The following is a 25004-nucleotide window of genomic DNA, read 5'->3' on the forward strand; positions in this document are numbered from 1 at the left end:
CACATTCAGACGAATTCAATCTCATAATACCCTATAAATACTCACAACTCCAGTTTTTTCTGTTTGTAAATGTTTTCATGTATTTAGATGAAAACAAAGTATAATTTTGCAAAAAATATGAATAACTTGAACAAATATGAACAACCTGAAGTATCTTAAGAGAAATGCAGTTTTAATAATATTCCACCTGTTACTAAATATTTTGTGTATCTGTAGATCCGCTGTGATCTGTCAGGGCTTTAGATTACCTTAATTTGGGCACATCAGATGCTGGAATCGGCGGAGGGGGTGGGTGCGGGATTAGATTTTTCAACAGTAATTCCTGTTTTCTCAGACTATTTCAGATATATTCAAGAGTATGAAGGCATGGATTCCACAAGTCTAATTTCCAGAAGTATTGATCAGCATATGGCCAGCTGATTTTAATTCCAAAATCACAGGACTGCATGCAGGCAGATAATTCATATGTCATATGTTTCACTGCGTTTGTTATGTGAGCGGCCTGAACTTATAGGTCGCCCACGAGGCATGGTTGTTGAGAGAAAACCTTTGGCGTACAACGTACCAGTCAATCTCCAAGCTCTCATCACCTCTCATTGGCCGAAACGGGTGATTTAGACCAATCAAACGGCGCAAATATGTCATACCTGCTGCCAGACAATAGTCTGGTCTTGTCTGTCTTTTATGTTTTGTGTGTCACTTCCTGTTTTATTTTGTTAAGTTTTCCCTCATGTGTCTTGTCTGTCGTCTTTACTTCCTGTTCCCTGCTCCTCCTGACCTCTGTCCTGATTACCTGTCTCCGCCCTAATTTGCTTCACCTGTGTCTAGTTGTCTTCCCTCCCTTTTGTGTATTTAAACCCTGTCTTTTCCCCTTGTCAGTCGCCAGTTTGTAACTCCAGTAGTTCAGACCAGCGTACTTGACCTCGTTTGTTCGTTTGCGTGCCTGTTTTTTGACCTGTTTTGGATTCCTCGGTTTTTCGTCTTCTGCCTGATCCCTGTCGGTTTTTGTCTGCCTCATCTGATCTGGTTTTGACCTTCTCGCCCTGACTACCGGTACGTGAGTTTGCCTAGTCCTTATGTCCTGTTGCTCGATTGTTAGCCTGCCTGTGTATGACCTGTTTCCGTCCCTGACCTCCCTTTGCTTTTCCCCAGTCGGGGAAAAGACTCCTAACACCGCTCGGGGAGACGGGCTGCTGCCCTCGATCCGGAGGACAAATCTGAGGAGAAAATCCCCAACCATTATCCTCAAGATTCTGTCACTCATTATATTTTTTCACCTGTGTGTGAACAATAAACCTTTTGGAACTAACTTTTGTTGTCGGAGTTCTGCATTTGGATTCTGTGTTTGTGCTAACGTTATCACAAAATATGACTTCTGCGGGAAGCATGAATACTTGTGCTTTCCTGTTCGGTACATATGTGTTGTTGTCAATGTTTTCTCTGTCGTTATGAACAAGCCTTGTATATTAAAACCGATGTGTTTTACGGGAGGAAAAAAGCAGGGGCGAGTGAGTCAATACTTTCGTTTACACTCTACTCTGGCCTTTTTTTATTTTTAATTTGGGGACACTAATTTGGGGACATTTAATTTGGGCACACCGTTAGTCGGCCCAGCCAAGGTGTAATCTAAAGGCCTGTCTGTAGGTTATAATGTACATGTGGAAGTGATAAACTAAAGCATAATAGTGTTAAAATTACACTTTTTTTTCAGTTTGTTCATGTTATTCACATTGTTTGAAAGGTGAGTTTGTAGATGTAAACATTTTTCATAATGTAATTTTACTTTTTGGAGTTGACATTATTTATATATTATTATGTTATTATTTTACTGGTTCGGCCCACTTCAGATCAAATTTAGCTGAATGTGGCCCCGGAACTAAAATGAGTTTGACACCCCTGCTCTAAACTTTTAATGACCTTTTGTTTGTTTTGTTTCGCTAGAACTCATTTTAAATTCTCCTATTCTGCAGACAAACAATGACAGAAGCATCAAACTCAGAAGTATTGCAAGTGTAGTAAACAATATGCCACCGAAAACACGCTAGAAAATGCAGTGCAGAACAGATGGCAGCTCTAACCACTACAGAGAGTACAACAGGGGCTAAAATGTACAGGCGTTTCAGCGTGTCACCCAACCTGGGCGGCCACAACCCAGGTGGCCTGAGGCTGTAATATCTCACACAGTTCACAGTGAAAGACGGCGGCCGACCTGTTATCAGATCCGGGGTCAATAACCGAGTCTTTGAGGATCTTATTTACTGTTATCAGAGGAGCAGACTGATTCCATATGGCTCCATGAAACACCAGCTGTTGGTGTTGATTCATGGTAGAGCAGGGAAACACGCACAAAAATCTACTTATGTTTTGATGTTTTAGTTAAAGCTGTAATGAAAGGACATGTTTTTTGGTTAACAAAATCCTGTTTTCCAGCTCTGTATTCACTCTAATGACAGTACGATTAGTACACAAGTAATTAAAAGGAATGATATTTTGCTGATTTAAATGAAATTATGCATTTTAAAACATTTCCCTGTGGTCCACATAAACTGTAAATGCTATGCTTGGGTCTGAATTCTTCATTAATTCAACTCCACAGGTCCATCTTCAACCTTATTTTTGAGTAATGACACGGAAAAGATCGTTTTGAGCGCTGGCCCTTTAAATGCACATGACCCCACCCCCTCCAGGTTGTTGGCTGTGCTGCTCTGTCCCATTCAACGACTTTTCATCGTTAATACAACCAACAACTGAATATTTTAGGTAATCGACTTGAAGTTCGGACATATTTTCAGTTTTTACTACAATCACTGTTGCTGACAAACAATTCTGGCGTACTCGGAGAAATGTCGGAAGTCTTGACATTATATGTGCAAATGTGACGTAACTAGTTATAGACGTAACAAATTAAGAAGTAATTGAAACAGGTTGTAGAAATTCACTCAGTTTTTGCTGAAATGAATGTAAAGATAGCTTTACAGCACCCAGAGGGTTCACACTCAAATTTTATGAACTATTAGGGTCCAAATACACAAATAAATGAACTAAAGACTAATTAAATTGGGTTTAGCAAAATATGACCCCTTTAAATATGGGGACCGGTGTTGGGATTTGAAACAAAGGACTTCTGTTGTCCATAAAGTTGGAATTATTTTATTTTCAGGCACACTTCTTGTTTTGTCCTGTTTCTGCTTGTCAGTCATCACATTTGACCAGATGCAATGATTACATATTTAGTCCCAGTTACACTTTATTTATTAAGATTAAATCACATCATAGCAATGATTTAATGATGAAATTTTTTTTTCCAACTTTATGGGTAACAGTGTAAGTTATTATTACTGTTATTTTTTTGATTATATAGCAGTTTATTGTTTAATTTTTAAAAAAATAAAAACTAAGAACACTTACAAACAAGTCAAGTACAAGTTTAGGTCACTAATAATGACAGATTTTGTCAAAAGTATTAGCTGGGTGTAGTTTTCAAGACACAGTGCCAAAAAGTCAGAATATAAATGAGAATTAAGGGAGAATGGGTTTTACTCAGCAGGATTAGTTTGTACTTTAGAATACATTCACGTTTCAGATTTCTTCTAGTGCAAGATTTATAAATCTGTCATCCAAATATACATACATCTACGTTTCATAATAAAACTGTATTTATATCTTCAAAACATCAGCCAACCAGCTCTTTATCATTTGTTTTTCAGTGCATCTTGTCAAAATATGTGAGACTGACATTTTATCTCTGAAGCAGTTATTTTCCAGAAGAATCTACACCAGTTGATTTATTTACAAGGGAAGTGTTTTTAAGACAGTTTATGGCTAAGTAAGAGTATTTACTGTCAGTGTTTGGTCTCAAAAAAGGCTATGAAGTAAAGGACTAATTGCATTTAAATAACTTTCTGATGTGGGTGCACTAACTGTTGTTCCAGTAGCGATGTATAAACTTTGGTGATGCTATGAGGATAGTACTGTTTTATTTCCCTTTTGCTGTAATTTTTCTTTTTCTTTTTTCTTTTAGTGTCAGGGAAATGAAGAAATCTTAATTATATTTGTAAAAACAAAAAAAAAGTTCTGTTTTAACATTGTGTAGGCCTTAATTGAATATGTTTGAATTTAATTACATATAGTAGTAGTAGTAGTGTAGTTTTATTTCGAGCACATAGAATCGTCAGATAATAAAGAACCATACAATATGGTTAAACAAAATTTTTCTGCACTCGAAAAGGAGTGGGAAGAAGTATAACTTATAGACTCCCACACCTTTTTACAAATTAATAATTACATTAAATCCACTTCCTTTGCTTTGTTAACACACTTTTTTTTTCGTATATTTTTACAGTAACACAAAACATCCATACAAACCATTCAGGTACACTTTTTTGGTCACCTCACACACAATCAGTTTGGCATAATCAACCATTTGTAATATAAACTATAATATTTATATACACTTTAAATATTTACTGCAAATACAATGATTAATAAATGTGATAATATATTCTTATCATGATAATTAATTAATTACAATAATATCTTATTTTTTTATTATTTATTATTAAATTAAATTCTTTTCAAAGGTTTTTTTTTCTTTTTTCTTTACATTTCTCCTTGTTTTTGTGGTTTTAAATGTTGCTATAATCAAAAAGAAAAAGATAAATAAATAAAAGTTAATTAAAGATAAATTACCATATTATGAATACAACAGCAGATAAATACTGACCGGTGCCATTGTTGTTGGCCGATGCATTCCTGCTTTCCTACCTCTACTGAACATTTTTACCATAGCCCAAGGGTCTCAAACTCATTTTAGTTCAGGGGCCACATTCATGCAACTTTGATCCCAAGTGGGCTGGACCAGTAAAATACTAGCATAATAATATATAAATATTGTCAACTCCAAACTTTCCTCTATGTTTTAGAATGAAAAAGGTAAAAAAAAAAAAAAAAAAATTACATTCTGAAAACGTCTACATCTATAAACTATCCTTTAAAACAATGTGCATAACACAAACTGAAATTTCTAAAGAAAAACAGGTTCAATTTTAACAATATTATGCTTCAGTTAATCATTTACACATGTGCATTACACCTTACAGATCACAGTGGATCTACAAACATAACACATTTAATAACAGGCAGAATATTTTTTTAAAAATTGCACTGACTTCTCTTAAGACATTTCATGTTGATCATATTTCTTCAGGTTATTCATGTTTTTTCAGAAATGATCGTTTGTTTTAGTGTAAATAAAGTAAAATTACAAGAAAATGGCTACATTTACAAAGAGAAAAATTTGAAGTTGTCATCATTTAGAGGTTATTATGATCAAATTTTACTGGTCCATCCCACTTGAGATTGAATAGGTCAGAATGTGCAACCTGAACTGAAATTGTTATCAAGATTTAGTGTAATTTTTGCATTTTACAAATTCATCTCACGGGCTGGAGTGGACCCTTTGGCGGGCCGGATTTGGCCCCCGGGCCGCATGTTTGACACCCCTGCCATAGCCTGTCAGTGTGTTGTAGCGTGGCGTCTCAATTCATGTCATTTCGTTATATGTTGACGCTTGTGGGGTGATTGTCTGTCACTTTCTTAATAAGACACATAGAGTATGTAGCCGGTTGCCTGCACAATGTGCATCTCTGCCAGCGACAAGCTACAGTATACAGTGTGACACTTCTCTTCATAGCATCCCCAGGGTTTTCACACTGCAATCAGAGTCACTCTGTGCAATTTCATCTCCGACAGTGATAATGAGACGAGCTGTAATATATGACCCAGATTTTTAGTGCCTACAACTCTGGTGGGTCACTCTCGGCGCGTAGTGATGGTATGTCATCCTGTGCAATGTTATCCAATCATCTTCTCATCATATGTCGCTGTGACAAGCAGCTTTACAATGGAGACATAAAATATAGCACATCATAAAAAGGACAGGTGCACAGTTTCGTAGCACATACTCCATCATCATGAGAGTTTATTGAGGCGACAGTTTGCTTTAGTGTCACTTAACTTCTAGTGTTTGTCAGGCACCAGACAAAGGGAGGTTTATTTGTTTTTCTTCAATTAAGTTGGTTTTTTAAGTATCTTTTTATAATAGTTGTGTCTTTGTTACAACCAGAATGCTTTAATTCACCCCTGGAGTGTGTTGAGTAGATCAGTGTATTCACAACTGAAAAGCAACTAATCACATTTAATCATCACATTCCAGTCTGCCACCATGTTGTCACACCGACAGTTTGCTGTGGCTGATTTAGATGAAATCTCTCACCTCTTTGAACACTTCAAATCACAGCCCACCCACTGTCACAGAGGGATCTTCAACACATATTAACGCACATCATTCTGACCTGTTTTGCCTTTTTTCTTTACCTTCCCTGAGGGTACATATGTCTAACTGCATATAAAACACCTCCGACTTCAAAAACCCCCGTTAACAGCTGAGAGGCTGCAGCCCATAACTGAGAATATGAGGGAGGATATGGTTTGAAACAGTATAAAGCAAACAGTCATCATTAGCTCACCTGTGTGTAATGCAAAAGGACGGACAATGTCCTCTGTGCAGTGTTTATTTTTACACATACTTATTCATTTTACGCAGCCCAGCCTAAAAAAGTCCCAAACTCAAATGCTAATTAAACCACGATTTTACTACGTGGTACTGGCTCGACTTGACTCAACTCAGCCTTTTTGCATTTCCATTACGTAAAGCAGTGTTTCTCAATCTTTTTTGAGCAAACACCCCTGTTACGTTATCATGACCCTCCTGCCACTGAATATGTTGTTGGGGTTATAGCGATCTGTAACATGCTGTCCAGCAGGAGGAGTGGGTCTGATTGAGGTTATATGGTGTATAGGTAGTGCCCCACTCACAACTGGGGGGAGCAGACAGATGGACGTTACCACATGGGGGGATACCATGACATAACTTATTGCAGGGGCGCTGGCACACTGATTCAACATTTTAACTCTGGCGACAGACTCGACATACGCTTTATCTCATAAACATAACAGATCAAAAATAAAATAAATAAATAAATACATAAAATACAGGCAGCAGATACAAAAGAAGGTGGGTACATAATAATATCACCTAGGAAATATCTGTATAGACACACACACACCTGTACATGCACTCATACATTCATACATACAGACCTGTCTACTTTTATGTAATCCCAAAACGTGTCCCAAAGGGTCACCCCCTCCCCTCTGTCATCACTTAATTTACTAAGCATACATTCATAGGATGCAGTTTCAGTCATTGCACAGACCCATCCTTTCATCTGTGGAGTTTCTGATGTTTTCCAGTGTCTTAAAATGACTCGACAAGCTGTTGTTGCACTCACTGAAATGACCAAAAAGTTACATTTGGTTATATTGGGAAACTGAGATTTATCCCCCAATAAACAGAGCTCTGGGTTTGAGGAGGTTTCTGCTCCAAGCCAATTACTTAAAATGTTTAGAATTTGAGTCCAGAAGGATCTGATTAAAACACATTGCCACATGCAATGAAGGAAAGTTCCAGTTTTCTCTTGACATTTCCAACATAAATCATCACCCAATAGTTTCATCCTATACAATCTAGATGGTGTGTAATAGTACACTGATTCAACATTGACATAACATGCAGCTTGATATTGACACTTATACAGACGCCCCCATTTTGGTCTCAGTGTAGTGTCCCAATGCCCCCTGGGGGGGCAGTACCACCCCCGTTGAGAAACACGGACGTAACAGAACCTGGTACCCGGTACTATTTTTTTTTACTATTTGCTTGGCCGAGGTTCCAAAACAGGTGAAGAGATACTAAAATGTGATGTTTTAAACACTGCAGACCACTGATTGGTCAGAGAGTTGTCTCTGCGTCATTGCATCATCACTGCGTAACCCACCATTAAAAAAAAAAAAAAACAGATTCTGAAGTTTACATTAAATATGCCGATAGGCTAATCCATGATGACAGTCTGTAATACAACACCATGGTCAGTCAACGAGGTTCAGACATTTCTGTCCTTGGTGGATGATGAAAAGATTCAGCGTGAGCTTGACAGGGCAACACACAGCGAGTGAGTTTATCAGCAACTCTCTGAGCAGATGTCACAGAAGTTATGTAAGACCAGGTACTCTAAAGTCATAGTATCCTGTAATGGAATAGGTCTCCAGGAATAGTACCTGGTACCAGGGTCGAGTTGAGTCGAGCCAATACTACATAATGGAAATGCAGCTTTAGATTGGCTTTAGCTTTGACTATGGCATTCATTTAGTTTTACATTGTTGTGTAGAAATATTTTGTGGGGGAGAAATATGTTTAGATAAATATTCTTATTAGTGCGGACAAGGCATGAAACAGACCATCTGAAAGCATTACTGAATATGTTATCTGTGATTATGGCCTTACATTATGACTTTTACTCATTGTTTTTATTTATTTTGCAGATATGCTTATTTTTGCACATATTATCAATTTTATTCTGTGCATTTTGTTCTGTTTTTATTGTTGTGTGCTTTCTCTTTTGCACCTTGTGGGGTAGTACTCCAATTTTGTGGTACTGTTTACATAGTATGTTGGTGCAGTGACAGTAAAGATTTATCTTATCTTATCTTATCTTATCTTATCTTATCTTATCTTATCTTATCTTATGTGTGATAGACTGACAGACCATTGACACGCTGAGGGATTCTCCAGAACATTTTGTTTATCCTCATTACATACTACAGTGTTTGATACACAGCTCTTAATCCTCAGACTGTTTCTTTTAGAGTTGGCAGATGTTTCCACGCCGAATTAAACTTTAAAACAAACAAATGAATGAATGTAAGAACTGCACACTTTTTCATAAGCCATAAACTGATTATTAAAACCATTGGGACTGACTGAGCCGTTGGTTTTCCTGTCTCATCTGCAGCCAGGTACCAGCCAGCACCAGGGATGCCAGGGAACCGGACTTGCTGGGTGCCACGTCCCTGCCTGCCAGAGTGAATCTGGGTCTGGTGCTCGGGGAGGGTGAGGACGGCCATGCCAACCAGGTTACCACCCAAGCTTCAGCCAGCGAGGGCAGTGCCAGCGTTGGAGAGCCAGAAGAAGATGGAAATCATTCCCATCACTCCCACTCTCCTGCCTCCAGCCAATGCAGTGCCACATACAGCAACTTGGGTAAGAACAGTACTGTATGAGGCAGATAAAGAACCTGTTTACATCTGAGCTTCACTATTGATAATGCATAAAATGTGCTTAAAGTGATATGTAGTATGTTGTTTTGAGATGCCACGAAGTCAAACACCTTTCAGTCCCTAGGTGAGTCTACGGTAGTCTCTGCAAGTACAAAAATAGGACCAATCATGCTGTATCTCACCGGCATGTTCTATCAAGTATCAATAACAAGTTGAATTTGCGAGGTTGTCAGGTTCTGTCTCTGTCCTGTGGTCTTGATGCAGGAGATCAATCTCCCTATAGAAGTGGGTGGAACTTTCATTGGAGGAGAACTCCAAAGAAGCTACATAAAAAAAATTTGAAATAAATCCAACTAGTAGTTTCGTAAGAGAAAATGTTTGGAATTGCTAATGAAGATGACAAAGACGAAGACGATGCCGGACACAATTCCTTCACAACAGCTAGTGGCCTGCCTGTGAACTAATAAAACTGTGTTCATTTACCAAACACGTCAATACAAAAGGATGTTACAGATACAGCTTTTCCAGGAATAATTAGATTTTACCGGAATTTCAGGTGTGACTGGAACCCTATACTGTAAACTTAATTTGAAATGTGATTTAAAAAAAATGAGAGCAGAGCATGGATATATGAAGGAGCAACGCCTATGAGAGTCTCAAAGGCTTAATTTTTTCTCGTTTTAGCAGCTAAAAAAAGTGCAGTGCACCCCCGCCGGCAGGAGGAGGCCCAAATACCCATGCATAGGTGGGGTCAGTATTGGTCCGGTTCCAGACGGACCGTTTTCCCTGGAGGTTGGTCTAGTCCACGGTCATCTGGACTATCTGGTCAGTGAGACAGAAGTTGAAAACATCTGCCAGGCTCCTGATCCAGGCCACAGCATATAAGATGGATCCCACGGTCACAACGGTGGCCACGAAACAATATCAGAGTGGGGGGCCTAACCCTAACCCTCTCACCCTGGAGATCCATCCCGTGTTAACCTCCTCCGTGTTGAAGTCTCGTTCCATTGCGTCAGGTAGTGATGCAAAGTCAAAAATGCCCATTTCATCTAAACTGGCCCTCCTCAGATCCACCTGCAGCTGCAGTAGTATTGATGTTTAAAAATGCAAAAGAAAAAAAAAAAAAAGAGATTACTCTATTAATCGCTGAAATATTCTGTAGAATACTCGACTTCAAAAAGAACCTATAGCTGCAGCCCTACTATACACTGTATCTTGGATACCTTCAGCGCTTTACCTTCAGCCCTGAAACCTTGAGGTGTTCTTCAAAGACACCAGAAGGCCTAAAATAAAACCCTGATGAACTGAATGAATCATGAATCAGTTTTGTGTTGTTCTGTGATTTTGGTTTGTTTAAACATTTTCATCCACACTGACAAACAAACTGATGAACACAGTAGTTTTGCAATGTAAAGTAATTGATTTTATTGTAAGAGTCTGGTGACTTTGAAGTCGACCTGGGTGATGAGGACAAAAAATTAAATCTAATTTTTTACCCCTGAAGTTATGAATGATTTATTTATTTATTTATTTTATTTTTATTTTGACTATCAAAAAAACAAAAAACATGATTTCAATCAATTACTCTCTGGCCATGTGAACTGAAGACAAAACTTGACTCAAAAACACTTCCTTTACTAAAACCTATGCACCATATGTGAATGGAGAAACTCATTCACAATCAATATTTTACATGAAGCAAACAGGTATATTTTGTTGAGCAGGAAAGGTCTCCAGAGGAATAATCTAGATTATTATTATTTTTTTTTTTTTTATTTATACATTTTTCATGATTTTCAGGCAGCAAAACTTCACATAACTTAATTACCTCCGCCAAGGAGGTTATGTTTTTGCCAGGGTTTGTTTGTCTGTTTGTTTGTTACCTCCGCCAAGGAGGTTATGTTTTTGCCAGGGTTTGTTTGTTTGTCTGTCTGTCTGTTTGTTTGTTTGTTTGTTTGTTTGTCTGTCCGTTAGTGTGCAACATAACTCAAAAAGTTATGGACAGATTTGGATGAAATTTTCAGGGTTTGTTGGAAATGGGATAAGGAAGAAATGATTAAATTTTGGTGGTGATCGGGGTTGGGGGGGCCCATGGGGGGGGGCACTGATCGTTAGTGTGCAACATAACTCAAAAAGTTATGGACAGATTTGGATGAAATTTTCAGGGTTTGTTGGAAGTGGGATAAGGAAGAAATGATTAAATTTTGGTGGTGATCGGGGGTGGGGGGGCCCACGGGGGGGGCCACTGATCAGCCTTGGCGGAGGTCTGCGCTCTCCGAGTGCTTCTAGTTATTATTATTATTACCTCCGCCAAGGAGGTTATGTTTTTGTTGGCGTTGGTTTGTCTTGTCTGTTTGTGTGCAAGATAACTCAAAAAGTTATTGACAGATTTGGATGAAAATTTCAGGAAATGTTGAAACTGGCGCAAGGAACAAACGATTAAATTTTGGTGGTGATCGGGGGGGCACGGGGGCCCACTGATCTGCCTTGGCGGAGGTCTGCGCTCTTCGAGTGCCTTTCTAGTTTGTTTGTTTGTCTGTCTGTTAGTGTGCAACATAACTCAAAAAGTTATGGACAGATTTGGATGAAATTTTCAGGGTTTGTTGGAAATGGGATAAGGAAGAAATGATTAAATTTTGGTGGTGATCGGGGGTGGGGGGGCCCACGGGGGGCACCACTGATCAGCCTTGGCGGAGGTCTGCACTCTCCAAGTGCTTCTAGTTCAGTATATTATCAAGCCCTGCTTTGAGGAGTGGAATGGAAGTGTAAGAGACATGCCATGAGAATAAGAAGAAGACAAAGTAAAAGGTAATAAGAATGTTTTAAATAGCAGTAAAATAAAAAGTATAGCTTATATTTCACAATAAACCTGAGGCCAGTCTGTATAAACATAAAAGCTTATACAAAAATGCAAATGCATGCTTTATGGAATTGTCATTTATAGAGAAAGAGAGTGATCAGTGAGTCAGAGCTCAGTAAACATGGGAGCACATACTTTTTTACACCTCGGCCAACTTCTGACTGAAGGGTTATTGTAATTGTTTTGTCATTGGTTGGTCTGTCTGTCTGTCTGTCCATTCAACAACATTATTACATTGCCTGAAGAATGCATTGAGATATCTGCACCACATTAATACTGTAGAAGCATCTTTTGAAAATTGGTGACCTTGACCTACTTTTTCAAGGTCAAATTGCCTTGTGCAGTTATAACACTTGAGTACTTTCAAATATAAATATGTATGTAATAAGTTTTACACAAAGACAATCTGATCTAAATTATAGGGCAGTAACTTTCAACAGAAACTTATACTATATTTAGCCGAGGGTTATTAAAATTGTGCAGCACATTATGTTCTATTCAGTGTAATTAAGACTTTTGTTTTATTAAAGTTTTTCAGCTGGATTCCACCTCTTATCAGTCACGTCACAATCATGTCACCGTGTCTACAGCTCATGTGTGTTTTTTTGGATGTACTGCAGAAAAGCCACAATAGGAGGGTTTCACAGACTGCTACCAGGGCAGGGGGTGGGTCAGGTTCAGACTGAAGGGGCTTATCAATTTTATATCAATTAACTCTTCATAAATATCAACAGAAGCATTGACATGTATTCATGTAAATTTAGTTTACAGCTCAAAAGGACTTGCAGCATTAGTCTCTTATTCCAAATGTGTTGCCATAGATACCCCACATATGTGAGTCCTCTGTCTTCAGTTCATCTCAGTCTGAAATGTCTGTTTTTAACTTTTCTCCTGCATCAGCACGCCTCTCCGTGTGACAAGCCATAATTTATTCCGTGCTAAAACAGCTGGAGCGCAATATCTCGGCACATCTTGTCACCAACAGCCTTCAGTTTGAGTAGTCTGAATAAAGTCATTTTGGCCAGAGTTTGAGATCTGTTCTCTGAAATTCGTCGTTGTCATCGATCCATTTTGGATTTTAGCACATTGGAGGGCTCTATTAGTCACTCTAACAAAGCAACTAATTCTCAAATAGCTTTTATCATTGCCAAAGTACTACTATTACTGTCACCAAAGCTTTTAGGGTCATATTATATCAGTCTAATTATTATGTCTTTTTCATCCTTGTATTATTCATTATTCTGTGACTAAAACTATTCAATTTCAGCCAGTTGAGTAATTTTAATAGTGATCGATTTCTTTTAGTACACAGATGTAAAGTTTTATTGCACCCTCAAACAGCATCTGAGTGGAATTCAAAGAAAGACATGGTGCTGTGATTGGAGTCAACATTCAACTGAAACAGGTGGTAGAGAGGTTTAGAAACCTTGAGAATTTCTGTTTTGAAGCTAAATATAGCATAGAAATGTGGGCTCTAAGACAAGGGTGTCAAACTCATTTTAGTTAAGGGTCCACATTCAACCCAATATGATCTCAAATGAGCCAGACCAGTAAAATAATAACAGTGAAAAAAGTGAAATTACATTATGAAAGTGTTTACATCTACAAAGTTTCCTTAAAAATATGAATAACATGAACAACCTTAAATTTCTTGCAGAAAAATAAGTGCAGTTTTAATGATAATTTGCCTCAGTTTATCATTTACACTTGTGCATTACAACTTACAGATCACAGTGGATCTTCAAAGACACAAAATATTTAGTAACACACAGAATATTAGTCAAATTACTCTTACTTCTCTTAAGACATTTTATGTTCATATTTGTTGAAGTTATTGACATTTTTGGTGACAGGAGAGTTAATGTTTTTATGGAATTTTACTTTTTACACTAAATCAAAGAGAAACATTTGGAGTTGTCATGATTTATAGGTTATGATGGTAGTATTTTACTGGTTTGATCCACATTAGATCACATTGGTCAGAATTTGGAACCTGAACTAAAAAGATTTCGACACCATTGATTGTTAATATGTTTATTTTTGTAATTTTTTCATTTCATAAATTGATCCCACAGGCTGGATTTGGACCTTTTGGTGAGTCACTTTTGGCCGTATGTTTGACTCCTGTGCTTTAGATACCAGGGTCCTAAATTTATCTTGCAGATGCTGGTTGACAATAATTTGGACAAAAAAATAAACAGAAAAACGCCTACACCCTGCTGTTTAATTGTTATTCTTCTGTTTTTGCTCATGGACAAAATAAAAATGGCTCCTTTTTGTCCAGTCATTGTGGTGTTAATTAAAAAAAAGCATTAAGAAGTTTACAACAAAGCAGGAGTTTGTGGGTGTTTTTCATATTATTACACATGGAAATGTTTGAAATTAGAGTTAGTTCCCTAAAATTTTGTGTTAGGAGCTTATGAGGATTTTATTTTTTTATTTTTTTATTTTTCCTTTTTTTTCTTTCTTTCTTTTTTCCTTTTTCTTTTCTTTTTCGTTCCTTTTTTTCTCTTGTGAGGATTTTAGACATAGCCGTAAACACTTAAGGAAAAATATACTATTGCTGAGCTAAAAACAGAGCATATATTCCTCTAAAATCATAGAAAAGCAGTGTCCTCCTTCTTTCAATGCAGATTTGTGACTATCTGACGGTCAGTGGACATTTCATCATTGTCAGCAGCTCAGTCTATCACGGATTAACGGTAACAAAGTACATTAGGAACAGTTATTTTCAGATTCGAAACACGCAGAGGAATAAGAGAGTGGTAGGCGCAGTTCTCAAACATAGCGGTGGATTTAAAACATGAAGCTTGCTGTATGTGGGAACGAATCTCACTGTGATCAAGTGGTATGTGAGAGGAAAAGAACAGAAATACAGAATGGTAGGATGTAAAGTGTGGGTTTGCACTACGGAGGTGCTTTGTTGTTCGTTGACACGTTTGCTTGTGTGGTTGTGTGAGGTTTAAATGTGGCGTGGGCCTTGGTTTCCTGTTAAAAAAAAAAAAAAAAAACCTTCATCCAAGGCCTGTGTTTGTATATCACTGTAGCACTAATCAGTGTCGTTTACAAGCCGCTGTGTTTGTGTATTCGCGAATCTCACGGCACACTCAAGCTCTGTGGATGATGGATATATTGTGAATGTGCTAAAAGCTCCCTGGATAACACACGATGAGCCGCCTGCAGCTGAATTTGACTTCTGCGTGCTGCTAATGAGGAACAGGACGCGAGTGTTTGTGTGTTTTTTTTTTCTGCCTTCAAATACACCATCAATTTTGTTTTTCATGGGAGTGTTTTCAGGCCTTGAGGATGAATAACCACGCTGCTACGAGCTTCCCGCATCAGTCCTGGTTTTGTCTACTTCACATTTTAACTATCAGAATGATTTGCCCTTCTCTCTTAGCTGCGGTAACTCTTGTTTTCACACATTTCAGTGGAGCACATACTCACTTTGCAAGCTTAAGTGTCTCTCTCTCACTCTATATACAGTATACTCATACTTGGGTTTTAATCAGAGCATCAGGCAGTGGGAGGCAGAGCACTCGCTGCCTCACTTACTGAGAAATCTCCAGTGCTGGTGGGAACGCTGAGCCTGCCTGTTGGCATCGGCAGCTCCGTGCAGACTCACAGGGATGGACGCAGAGAACGGCGTTTCACTTTACCTCCCTGTTCAGCCGCTCGGTCACATTTACCTAAAAACTTTGAAGCATTTGAGGAATTGAGGTAGGCTTGTCGTGCTCGTTTTTCCTCTTTATTATGCCTTTGTCGTTCGTTTCTCTGTTATCAGGGCTCTTCTCTTTGCGTCTTTATCTCTTTCATTCACTTGAAGAACTTCTTTTGATTTTATGTCTCTGTTGTGCATTTGCTTCCACCACCTCCATCTTCTCTTGTTGTTTCAGACTGAAGGGTAATTACTGCACTATGGCAACAAGTTCCCTCATCTCTGTGTATACAAACATCTGAAAATATGTCTTTTTTATCAGAATTGTTAGTTTAAATAAACCTAATAACATCATTTTTTTAAAATTTGAAGTTTATTATAGATTCATTCACGATATTTCTTTTTGCTTTTCCATAAAATAAAGGCAGCAAATTTAGACCAAACTTAGATATAATACAACATTTTTATTTAAACAAGTTCTTCATGATCATCACTTATGCGTACTTTTTATTAGTCTATAAAGTGTAATAGTTGTCAAAAGAGATAATACAGAAATTCAGTTTGGAATGATCACAAACTCTTATGTAATACATGAAGTCACAGCCACATTGCAGCAGTAGAAGATCTCACTGGACAAGAGGGAACGGTCGTTTTCTTGGATTACAGCAGATTGGTAGAAGAACACATTAAATATACTCGTTCCAGAGGATTTACAAGACTCATTTACTCGATCCTGACTGTAAATTCTTAAGGCGTCCTCTCCTTCCTTAAGCTGATGGTAGTGTGACATGCATGTGAGGAGTTACTCATACCACTCTAACCAGGATTTTTTTATTTAATTTATCGGTTTGAGGCTTGTTTTTCTCCCAGTTGTTGGCATGTTTGTACCCTGTAAAGAGACTCTACCTTATTTTTTGGAAATGGGAGCAGTATTTCAGTGGAGGGTGTAACTTTGAAAGGTATCATCAGTCCTTTAACTGTCATTTTCCAGAAGACGGTGATGGTTCTTGGTGAGTGAAAGCTGCTCCTTTACACATCCACTCAACTAAAACTACTGAGCTATTTCGTTCCCATCACACAAACTGCGACAGGCTTTAGCTCTTTTTTTCTTATCCAACACTTGTCTGTGACCTATCTCTTTCTGCGGTCCTCAACCCAAGAGAACAATCAACCCCTCGCCCTTCACATCCCTCCCGCCACCAACTAGAGAAATAAGGTCACTTCAAGCCGCTGATAAATTTGCTCGTCCCGCCGCCTCTTTAAGCCTCGGTGCAGATTGAGTCAGACAGCTGGATGGTTAGAGGGACGACTTGTGCCCAGCTGTCCCACTCTTTGGCTTGAATTCTCCTCAGGGCCACATCTTCCCTCACGTGCCACCGCTCTCAACCTCGTGTCAGTCTCTTAAACTCATGAGAGACAGGAAGTCAGTAGGCAGCTCGAAACGGCATGTGGGAGTAACAAGTAGCTGTGAAGGGCCAGTGTGTAGGGTTTAGTGGTATCTAGTTGTGAGGTTCCAGATCGCAGCCCTTTTCCAAGTATGAAAGAGAGCCTTCAGTGACTGTTACTTTAAAGCACAGGTGTCAAACATGCGGCCCGGGGGCCAAATCCGGCCCGCCAAAGGTTCCATTCTGGCCCGTGGGATGAAAGTGCAAAAATTAACCTCAACAGTCCAGGTTGTCAAAAATCCTTTTGGTTCAGGTTCCACATACAGACCAATGTGATCTCCAGTAAAAATAACAACACAATAACCCATAAATAATGACAACGACAAATTTTCTTTGTGAAAAATTATGTAGAAAAAATTTAAGTGAAAAAAATAGCATTACACTGTGAAAATATTTACATTTACAAAACTATTCTTTCACAATAAAATGCAAATAAATACATAAATAAGAACAAAGATGAACAAGCTGAAATGTGCAATTTTAACAATATTCTGCCTGTTACTAAATGTTTGGTGCATTTATGGATCCACTGTGATCTGTAGTTGTGTTAATAATAAGAAATGTAATATTGTAGAAATTGTTCAAATTTTAGTTCCTAACTCCAAAATTTTAACAATATTCTGCCTGTTACCAAATGTTTAGGGAACATTGTGTGTAATGTACATGTATAAATAATAAGTTGAGGCATAATATTGTTAAAATTGCACTAATTTTTCAAATGAAATTTCTGTTTTTTCAGGTTATTCACATCTTTTTTGTAAAATGTAAATATTTTCATAATTTAATTGGGGGTTTTTTGTACTAAAATGAAAAGAAAAGCTTGGATTTGTCATTATTTATAGGTTATTAAATCGTTATTTTACTGGTCTGGCCCACTGGAGATCAAATTGGGCTAAATATGGCCCCCGAACCAAAATGAGTTTGACACCCCTGCTTTAAAGGGTACCTGTAGTGAATTTTCATTGCTAGCTATCTCAAAGATCACGTCTCATGCTAGCGGTTCCGTCCGGTAACATTATGTCAAGTCAAGTCTCTGCTGTGTCAGTCAGGTATGGTTAGCTACATGTTACCTCTTTACAGGCTGTTCCAGCACCAGCAGTGACGACAGCTAGTAGTATTGTCCTGGGCTGTGATGGACTGGTCACTGACCCCATACAGCAGACACCAGTCTAAGATGACACATTATGAGCCAGTGCTGGGTCGCGTCTCTAGGCAGGGTCCCAATGGGGTCTTAAAGTTTTGAATTTACAAATCTGCATTTAATACCTTAAAAAAAGTCTTTTAAAAAGTATTAAATTTGATATGGTAGGTCTTAAAGGGGTCATATTTTGTTACACTCACTTTTATTAGTCTTTGGTACATTTATTTGTACATTTATTTATTTTTATTTTACATTTAAATGTGTAATTCACATAATATGTGGTGCATTAATAGCGATTTTTTTTTTTTTTAAACTGAATTTGTGCCTCCCTTGCTTATACATAACACATAAAGCACAATTAATGCTGTAAACATGACCAGTACAGGTACAATTTATTGTAAAAACTCAAAATTTAGTGTTTAATTTGCCTGTTCTGGATTACTATAGAAACATGGTACTGCAGCATGGCGGAATGCAACAACAAGAGGACTCACTACGTCTGTACAAGGGCATAGTTTCAGTCTCAGCTCTGGAAGGAACACAACCACAAACTGAAAATGAATGTAAATAACCCTGAGGTTAATTTTGAGTCTACTTTTAAAATACTGAGTAAATAGGATCTTATAAAAGCAGACTGAATACTCTCATTTTCAGACTTCATATTAATGCTAATGCCTCTTAGGACCTCATCTAAACCCTGAATGTGCACTGGTGTCCTCACCTTGTAAATATGTGGGGGATTCACATTGTGCACTTTAGGGAAAAGCTTTTGCACTGGCTGTACTGGGGTGTGATGCCAACAACATCTCATTGTCTTTTATGGCAGTGACAATAAAACTGAAACTGAAACTTGTTTTTCTGCTCGGATTTTCTAACCTGCTGCTACAGCATAGTTCATTAATAATGATGCTTTATACCACAGGTGTCAAACATGTGGCCCGGGGGCCAAATCCGGCCCACCAAAGGGTCCAGTCTGGCCCCTGGAATGAATTTGTGAAATGCAAATTACACTGAAGACATTAATCCTTTTAGTTCAGGTTCCATATACAGACCAATTTAATCTCAAGTGGGTCGGATCGGTAAAATACTATCATAATAACCTATAAATGATCACAACTCCAAATTTTTCTCTTTGTAAATGTAAACATTTCTATGTCATTTTACTGTATTTACACTAAAACAATCTAACATTTCACAAAAACACGAATAACCTCAACAAATATGAATATTTTAAAATGTCTGAAGTGTAATTTTAATGATATTCTGCCTGTTATTAAATCTTTTGTGTATTTGTTGATCCACTGTGAGTTGTAATTTACACGTTTAAATGATAAACTGAGACATAATATTGTTAAAATTGCACTTAGTTTTCTTCAGAAATTTCAGTTTGTTCATGTTATTCATATTGTTTTAAAGGATAGTTGGTAGATGTAAACATAATTTTACTTTTTTTCACTCTAAAACAGAGGAAAGTTTGGAGATGATATTATTTGAATATTAATGTTATTATTTTACTGGTCCGGCCAACTTCAGATCAAATTTGGCTTAATGTGGCCTCTGAACTAAAATGAGTTTGCCACCCCTGCTTTATACATAGTCAGACCAAAACAAAATTATTTAGTCTTAGCCTTTTTTATATTTCAACTTTGATATGGCATGTATTGTGGTATTGTTTCAATAAGCAAATGCAATGTTACAAAATCCATTTCTGTCATTTTATGGACATATAACGTCGCTGAACGTGACCAACAGAAGCAACTCCAGATCATAACACTGCCCCCACAGGCTTGTACTGTTGGTACTAGGCAGGATGGGTAATCACTTCATCTTCCTCTCTTCTCACCAAATGATGGGCATATCTGGACCAGGATCAGTCTGGGCTCATCAAACCACATGACCTTTTTCCATTGAAACACAGTCCATTCTTTATGCTCTCTATTTACAGCGTAAACATATTAATCACAGCAGTAATTATTCAATACAAGGCTCTTTCCTGTTGGTTGAGTTAAATCCAGGTGTATAGTTTTCTGTTTTTTCCAGGCTGTGCATTTTTGAAGCCAGTTTCTAACCACTGTGTGAATAGGATCTTATAAAAACAGAACAAATACTCTCACCTTCAAATATTATTTTTGCTGAACTTTAACACTCTTAGCTCTGTGGACCTCATCTAAAACCCTATGTTTTTCCCTCTCTGCTTTTCTAACCTGCTGTGTTTCCTGCATATAAAGTACTTCATTAATCGTGACTCATGATGTGTTTCATAAATGTTTACTTCTGCTGATCTGACTTAATGCTTGATAAGAATATTAACATCAGTTGGCATTATTTCCTACAGTGAGCCTGGTGATGTTAGCTATTAGTTTATTATCTACTCTCTAGGTGCAGAAAAACTCCCAGGTACAACATCTCTTTTGTAGTTGTGGCTTCATGAAATACATGGACATGGGCAAACATGTGTTTTGTGCATAGTTCATAAAATACAGGAAAACACTACAGGATGTCACTGCACTTCTATGTGTAAGTACATAGACCTCTAACAGACTTCTGAACCACAGAATAAGATGAATGAGCTCATACAAACAGCAGTATGGACATGTCTCTGCTCTTCATATGCTAATGTACAACCTTGCCTCTGTATATAAATGACTCATCCTGACCTAAAGAAAACAGAATAGCTCATAGTTGCATGTGATTATATAGTAATGGTTATTAAAACTATATTCCATGTAATGCCCTTAGTCTTACTATAGAATATGGAATAATTTATATATCAGGTTTTATTTATACCCTTTATCACAGCGTTGAAGCAAAAGCCAAACCTGTCATGCAGCACCAATGTTTAGAGAGAGAGAGATGAATGCATTTCAGATGTATTTATTCCTAAGTTATCATGCAGTTTTGTGCAGTTCTCACATTTTTAATCACATTACGGAGTAGAATCACCCCACATCTCTCCTTTAAGAGCCAAATTTGATAAACCCCCCACCTCTTGTGGGATTAGTGCCAACCTAATAGAATCAAGAGGTAAGTTCCGATAAAAGGTGTAGCTGACTGGAGGGGAACAAACAACTTCTGACCCTGCGGTAATGAATTTTAAACTTTTTGTCTACTAGAGGAAATGCTTACTCCAGAGAAAGTGATTTCAGTTTGTTTGTTTGGGCTGTAGGTAAATAAATTACCCTTGTTGGAAACGGTCTGTATAACTCAATTAAGCAGGCGTATGTGGTTTTGATAAGCGGAGTCAATGCACCTGTTGTTTTAAGTGTCAGAGTATATTGTGTTTACATACTTCTCCCAGCCTGACACGGTGATTTAGAATTTCTGTGATTTTTTTTACTTTATTGATTGTTTTTCTATATAATAAATGTGATGTCGTCTCCCATTTTCGGCAGGTCAATCCAGAGCCAACATGATCCCACTGAAACAGCCACGGAACATGAAAGCGTCCAACGATACTCTGGCGTCCATCGACCTGGACGGCCCTACTGACCAACCAGCCATGAAAGCCACACCACCTCCACTACCCAAGAAGAATGTACCTCGCTCCATTACAGAGCCAAGCCTGGCAGCCAAAGAGCCAGTCCAGGGGGTGCTAAGACCTCGAGCTGAGGCCAAGCCCGGGGGGACAAATCTGAGCGTGGCCAACCCTCTCTATGATCTGGATTCCACCTGGGAGACGGCGAGTCAGAGCTCCTCTCTGAGCTCAGAGCCGCAGAGAGTCCACGACCAAGAGAGCGGCGACTCCCTGGAGAGACCATCTGCTGCCACGACCAACAGCAAGAGCCGCCCGGCTAACACCACGTCCTGTCTCGCTCCTCAAGCTGCTGCGCCGAGCACCACCGCCAGCAGGGAGAGGAGGGGCTACCCGAGCACAGAGTGTCTGAGTGGAAGAGGTCGGACCACGGGAAGAGGAGCTCCAAGCAGCTCAAAGACACAGAGAGCAGCACTTTACAGGGGTTTAGACAGCTGGGATGAGGTGGTCGGGAGGATCCGAGGGCTCCACACGGACACTCTGAGGAAGCTCGCTGCCAAATGCGAGGACCGTTTCATGGCTGGCCAGAAGGATCACTTGAGATTTGGCACTGACAGCTGGTCCCACTTTCGGCTGACCACTGGGAAACCCTGCTGTGAGGCGGGGGATGCTGTGTACTACACCGCGTCCTACGCCAAGGACCCACTGGTCAACTACGCCATCAAGGTGAGGCGCCTGGGTCTGTTTATAAGTGTTCTGCTGCTATGTTGGTTTTCATTGTGGTTCCTATTTATTTTCTTTTTTTTTTTTTTGTCACTTAAGTTTTTATTGAGATTCTTCACACATTTTTGACAAAACAACAAAAAACGAAAAAAAAAACCCAAAAAAACATTACTTGGTCGTATCACACATTCCTCAACACAGCCCTATCCAGTCTTTCCATCATTCTTCGCTCTGTAGACAGTCCATTTATTCCACTTTTTGTCCATTTGTGCTTCCTGTTGTCACAGTCTGAGTCACCCTTTCCATTGTATGTATTCCATCAATAATTTCAATCCATTGGTCTTGTGTTGGTGCTTCTGTCCTTCCCCAGTTCCTTGTAATAGCTTTTTTGTAAGCTACCAAAAGTATCTTAACTAAGTATATGTTGTTTCCTATTACATTTCCATCAGACAAGTTGCACAAATACAGAACATCACAGCACATTGGAATCTCATACCCTATTATTTGTTTTAGTACTCCACACACCATTTCCCAAAACAGTTATTTTATCACATTTCCAAAAAACGTGTGTGATCGGCATCAAATTCTCCAACATTCCCTCCAACATTTCTGCTGTCTAACTGCTTACTTTTCTTCTTAGGTGTAATAAAGAAACGCACCAGATTTTTCCAGGAAAACTCCCTCCAGATCCGCAAACTATTTGATGTTTGGTGTATCTTCCACATATTAAACCAGTCAGCATCTGTAATTTCCACATTGAGCTCCTTCTCCCATTTTTCTTTTATATAATTGGTTGAGATTTTGTCATGCGAATTGAACCCATGATAGATTGTTGAAATTATTCTTGATTTACTTTCCTTATATGCTTTGATAATGATTTGGATCACACTGTTCACTTCCCTGGAGGGGTCAACCTGGATTTCCTTTCTGTAATAATCTCTTAGTTGTAGATATCTATAAGTCATGGGTCCCCAGATCATATTTTTCTTGCAAATTCTGGAAACTCTCCAGCTGCCTTTCTCTGTCTAAAACACACCATGCTGTCACACCTTTGACGGTCCACTGTTTAAATCCTTGATCATATTGAACAGGCTTGAATTTGCGTGGTTCCTATTTATTTTCATAGGATCATAGTGAGTTTTTACAGGCCAATAAAAAGGTAGTGTCACCTCAAAAAAAAAAACCTTTGACTTTACTGAAAAGCAAATCACTGTTGAACCAAACATAATTATCGGAAGATGAGTCAGAAATACATGTAACTGCACATCAAGCTAGCAAAAACTTGAGTGGTTTCCTTTATTATTAAATACTCCTTTTAAGTCTGTAATTCCAGGTGAGAAGCCTAATGTTCTGCCATTTTCTGACGATACTGATACTGAGCACCCAAACCAAATCTGTATTTCATATCCTCATACTTTAACACACTAATTAAAGCTAGTTTGTCCCACTTTCCACACTGCTACTTTTTATTTTCACCCATTTTGGCTGTACCCTAAATAAACTTTATCTGATAGAATAACTAACAAGAAGTTTGCCGGTTTTAAAGAGTTACAGTAATACTTTTTAGTGTATATGTTTTAGGTTCTTGCCTTTATTTCTTATTGCATGGTGAAATATTTATATATAAATGTGAGTTTGGGTAGTTTCTGTCTTTGCAGTAGATTTATGAAATCTTTCTGCTTGTTTTGAGGTTGTGCAATCTCCCCGCGATCCATTTTACTGAAGTAGGGGAAGGTGTTTGTGCTGAAAGATTGGCACTTAAACCTCGTCAGCCCTAAGGGTCTGACCTTGTACAAAAAAGTGCCTGTGTCAGAGAGGCTCAGAGGGGTTGGGGGATTACTTGCCGGAAGAGTTCTGACTCTAAATACAAAGCAGATATGGATGAAGGTTGCATTATTCACAGGATGTGAAACTCTCTGCGCTCCACGGCACTTCAAAGCTTCGCCTTCCTATTAGGAAAAGGCTCAAAAGAAAGTCTTGTTTTTTTATGTTGCTCATCCATAAATAACAGCAGAAACACCAGAACATAAACAGACCCCAACTTCCCAATTAGACAGTGGCAACTCTACATTTTAATGCAGCCCTGTTGTGCCCCCGCCTAATTGGATCTGAACCTCCTGCAAATTAGATATACTGTGATGTTTTTAATGCAGTGCTAATTATTCCAAATGCACCTTTTGCATGTCTATGTGAGTACTCCACTCTAAGAGGAATTATGTGGAGGAGTTGTTGTGCTGTAAACTCTATTGTACCCATCAGGACGATAAGAGGAACAAAATATCAAATACCATTGCTTTATACTACAGCCTGCGGTACAACATGTCGATATGAGCAGTGAACAAATGTTTACAGGTATCAGACCAAGTTGTTAAGCTTAGGAATGATATGAAGGAGCAGTAACCCCATAGTCAAACATGTTTAAACAAACATCCAGTGGACGCAAACATTCCTGAAGAAGTTCAGAGGAAAAGGGAAGGCAGCAGCACACAGTTGGGTTGCCTCACAATCTGTTTAAATGTACATAAATC

The 25004-nt window shown here is 38.4% G+C and overlaps 1 protein-coding gene across 1 annotated transcript in view; it reads left to right on the forward strand.

Annotated features, from left to right (window-relative positions):
* Window positions 1–25004, forward strand: part of peak1 (pseudopodium-enriched atypical kinase 1) — a 145842-nt gene that overhangs the window by 114161 nt on the left and 6677 nt on the right. Inside the window, exons 5-6 of the mRNA XM_030137177.1 lie at window positions 8913–9160; window positions 21674–22479. Of these exons, the coding sequence (XP_029993037.1) occupies window positions 8913–9160; window positions 21674–22479 (1054 nt within the window). The remainder of the gene's footprint in view (window positions 1–8912; window positions 9161–21673; window positions 22480–25004) is intronic.

This window comes from Sphaeramia orbicularis, chromosome 6, assembly GCF_902148855.1.
Source record: "Sphaeramia orbicularis chromosome 6, fSphaOr1.1, whole genome shotgun sequence".
Classification (NCBI taxonomy): Eukaryota; Metazoa; Chordata; class Actinopteri; order Kurtiformes; family Apogonidae; genus Sphaeramia; species Sphaeramia orbicularis.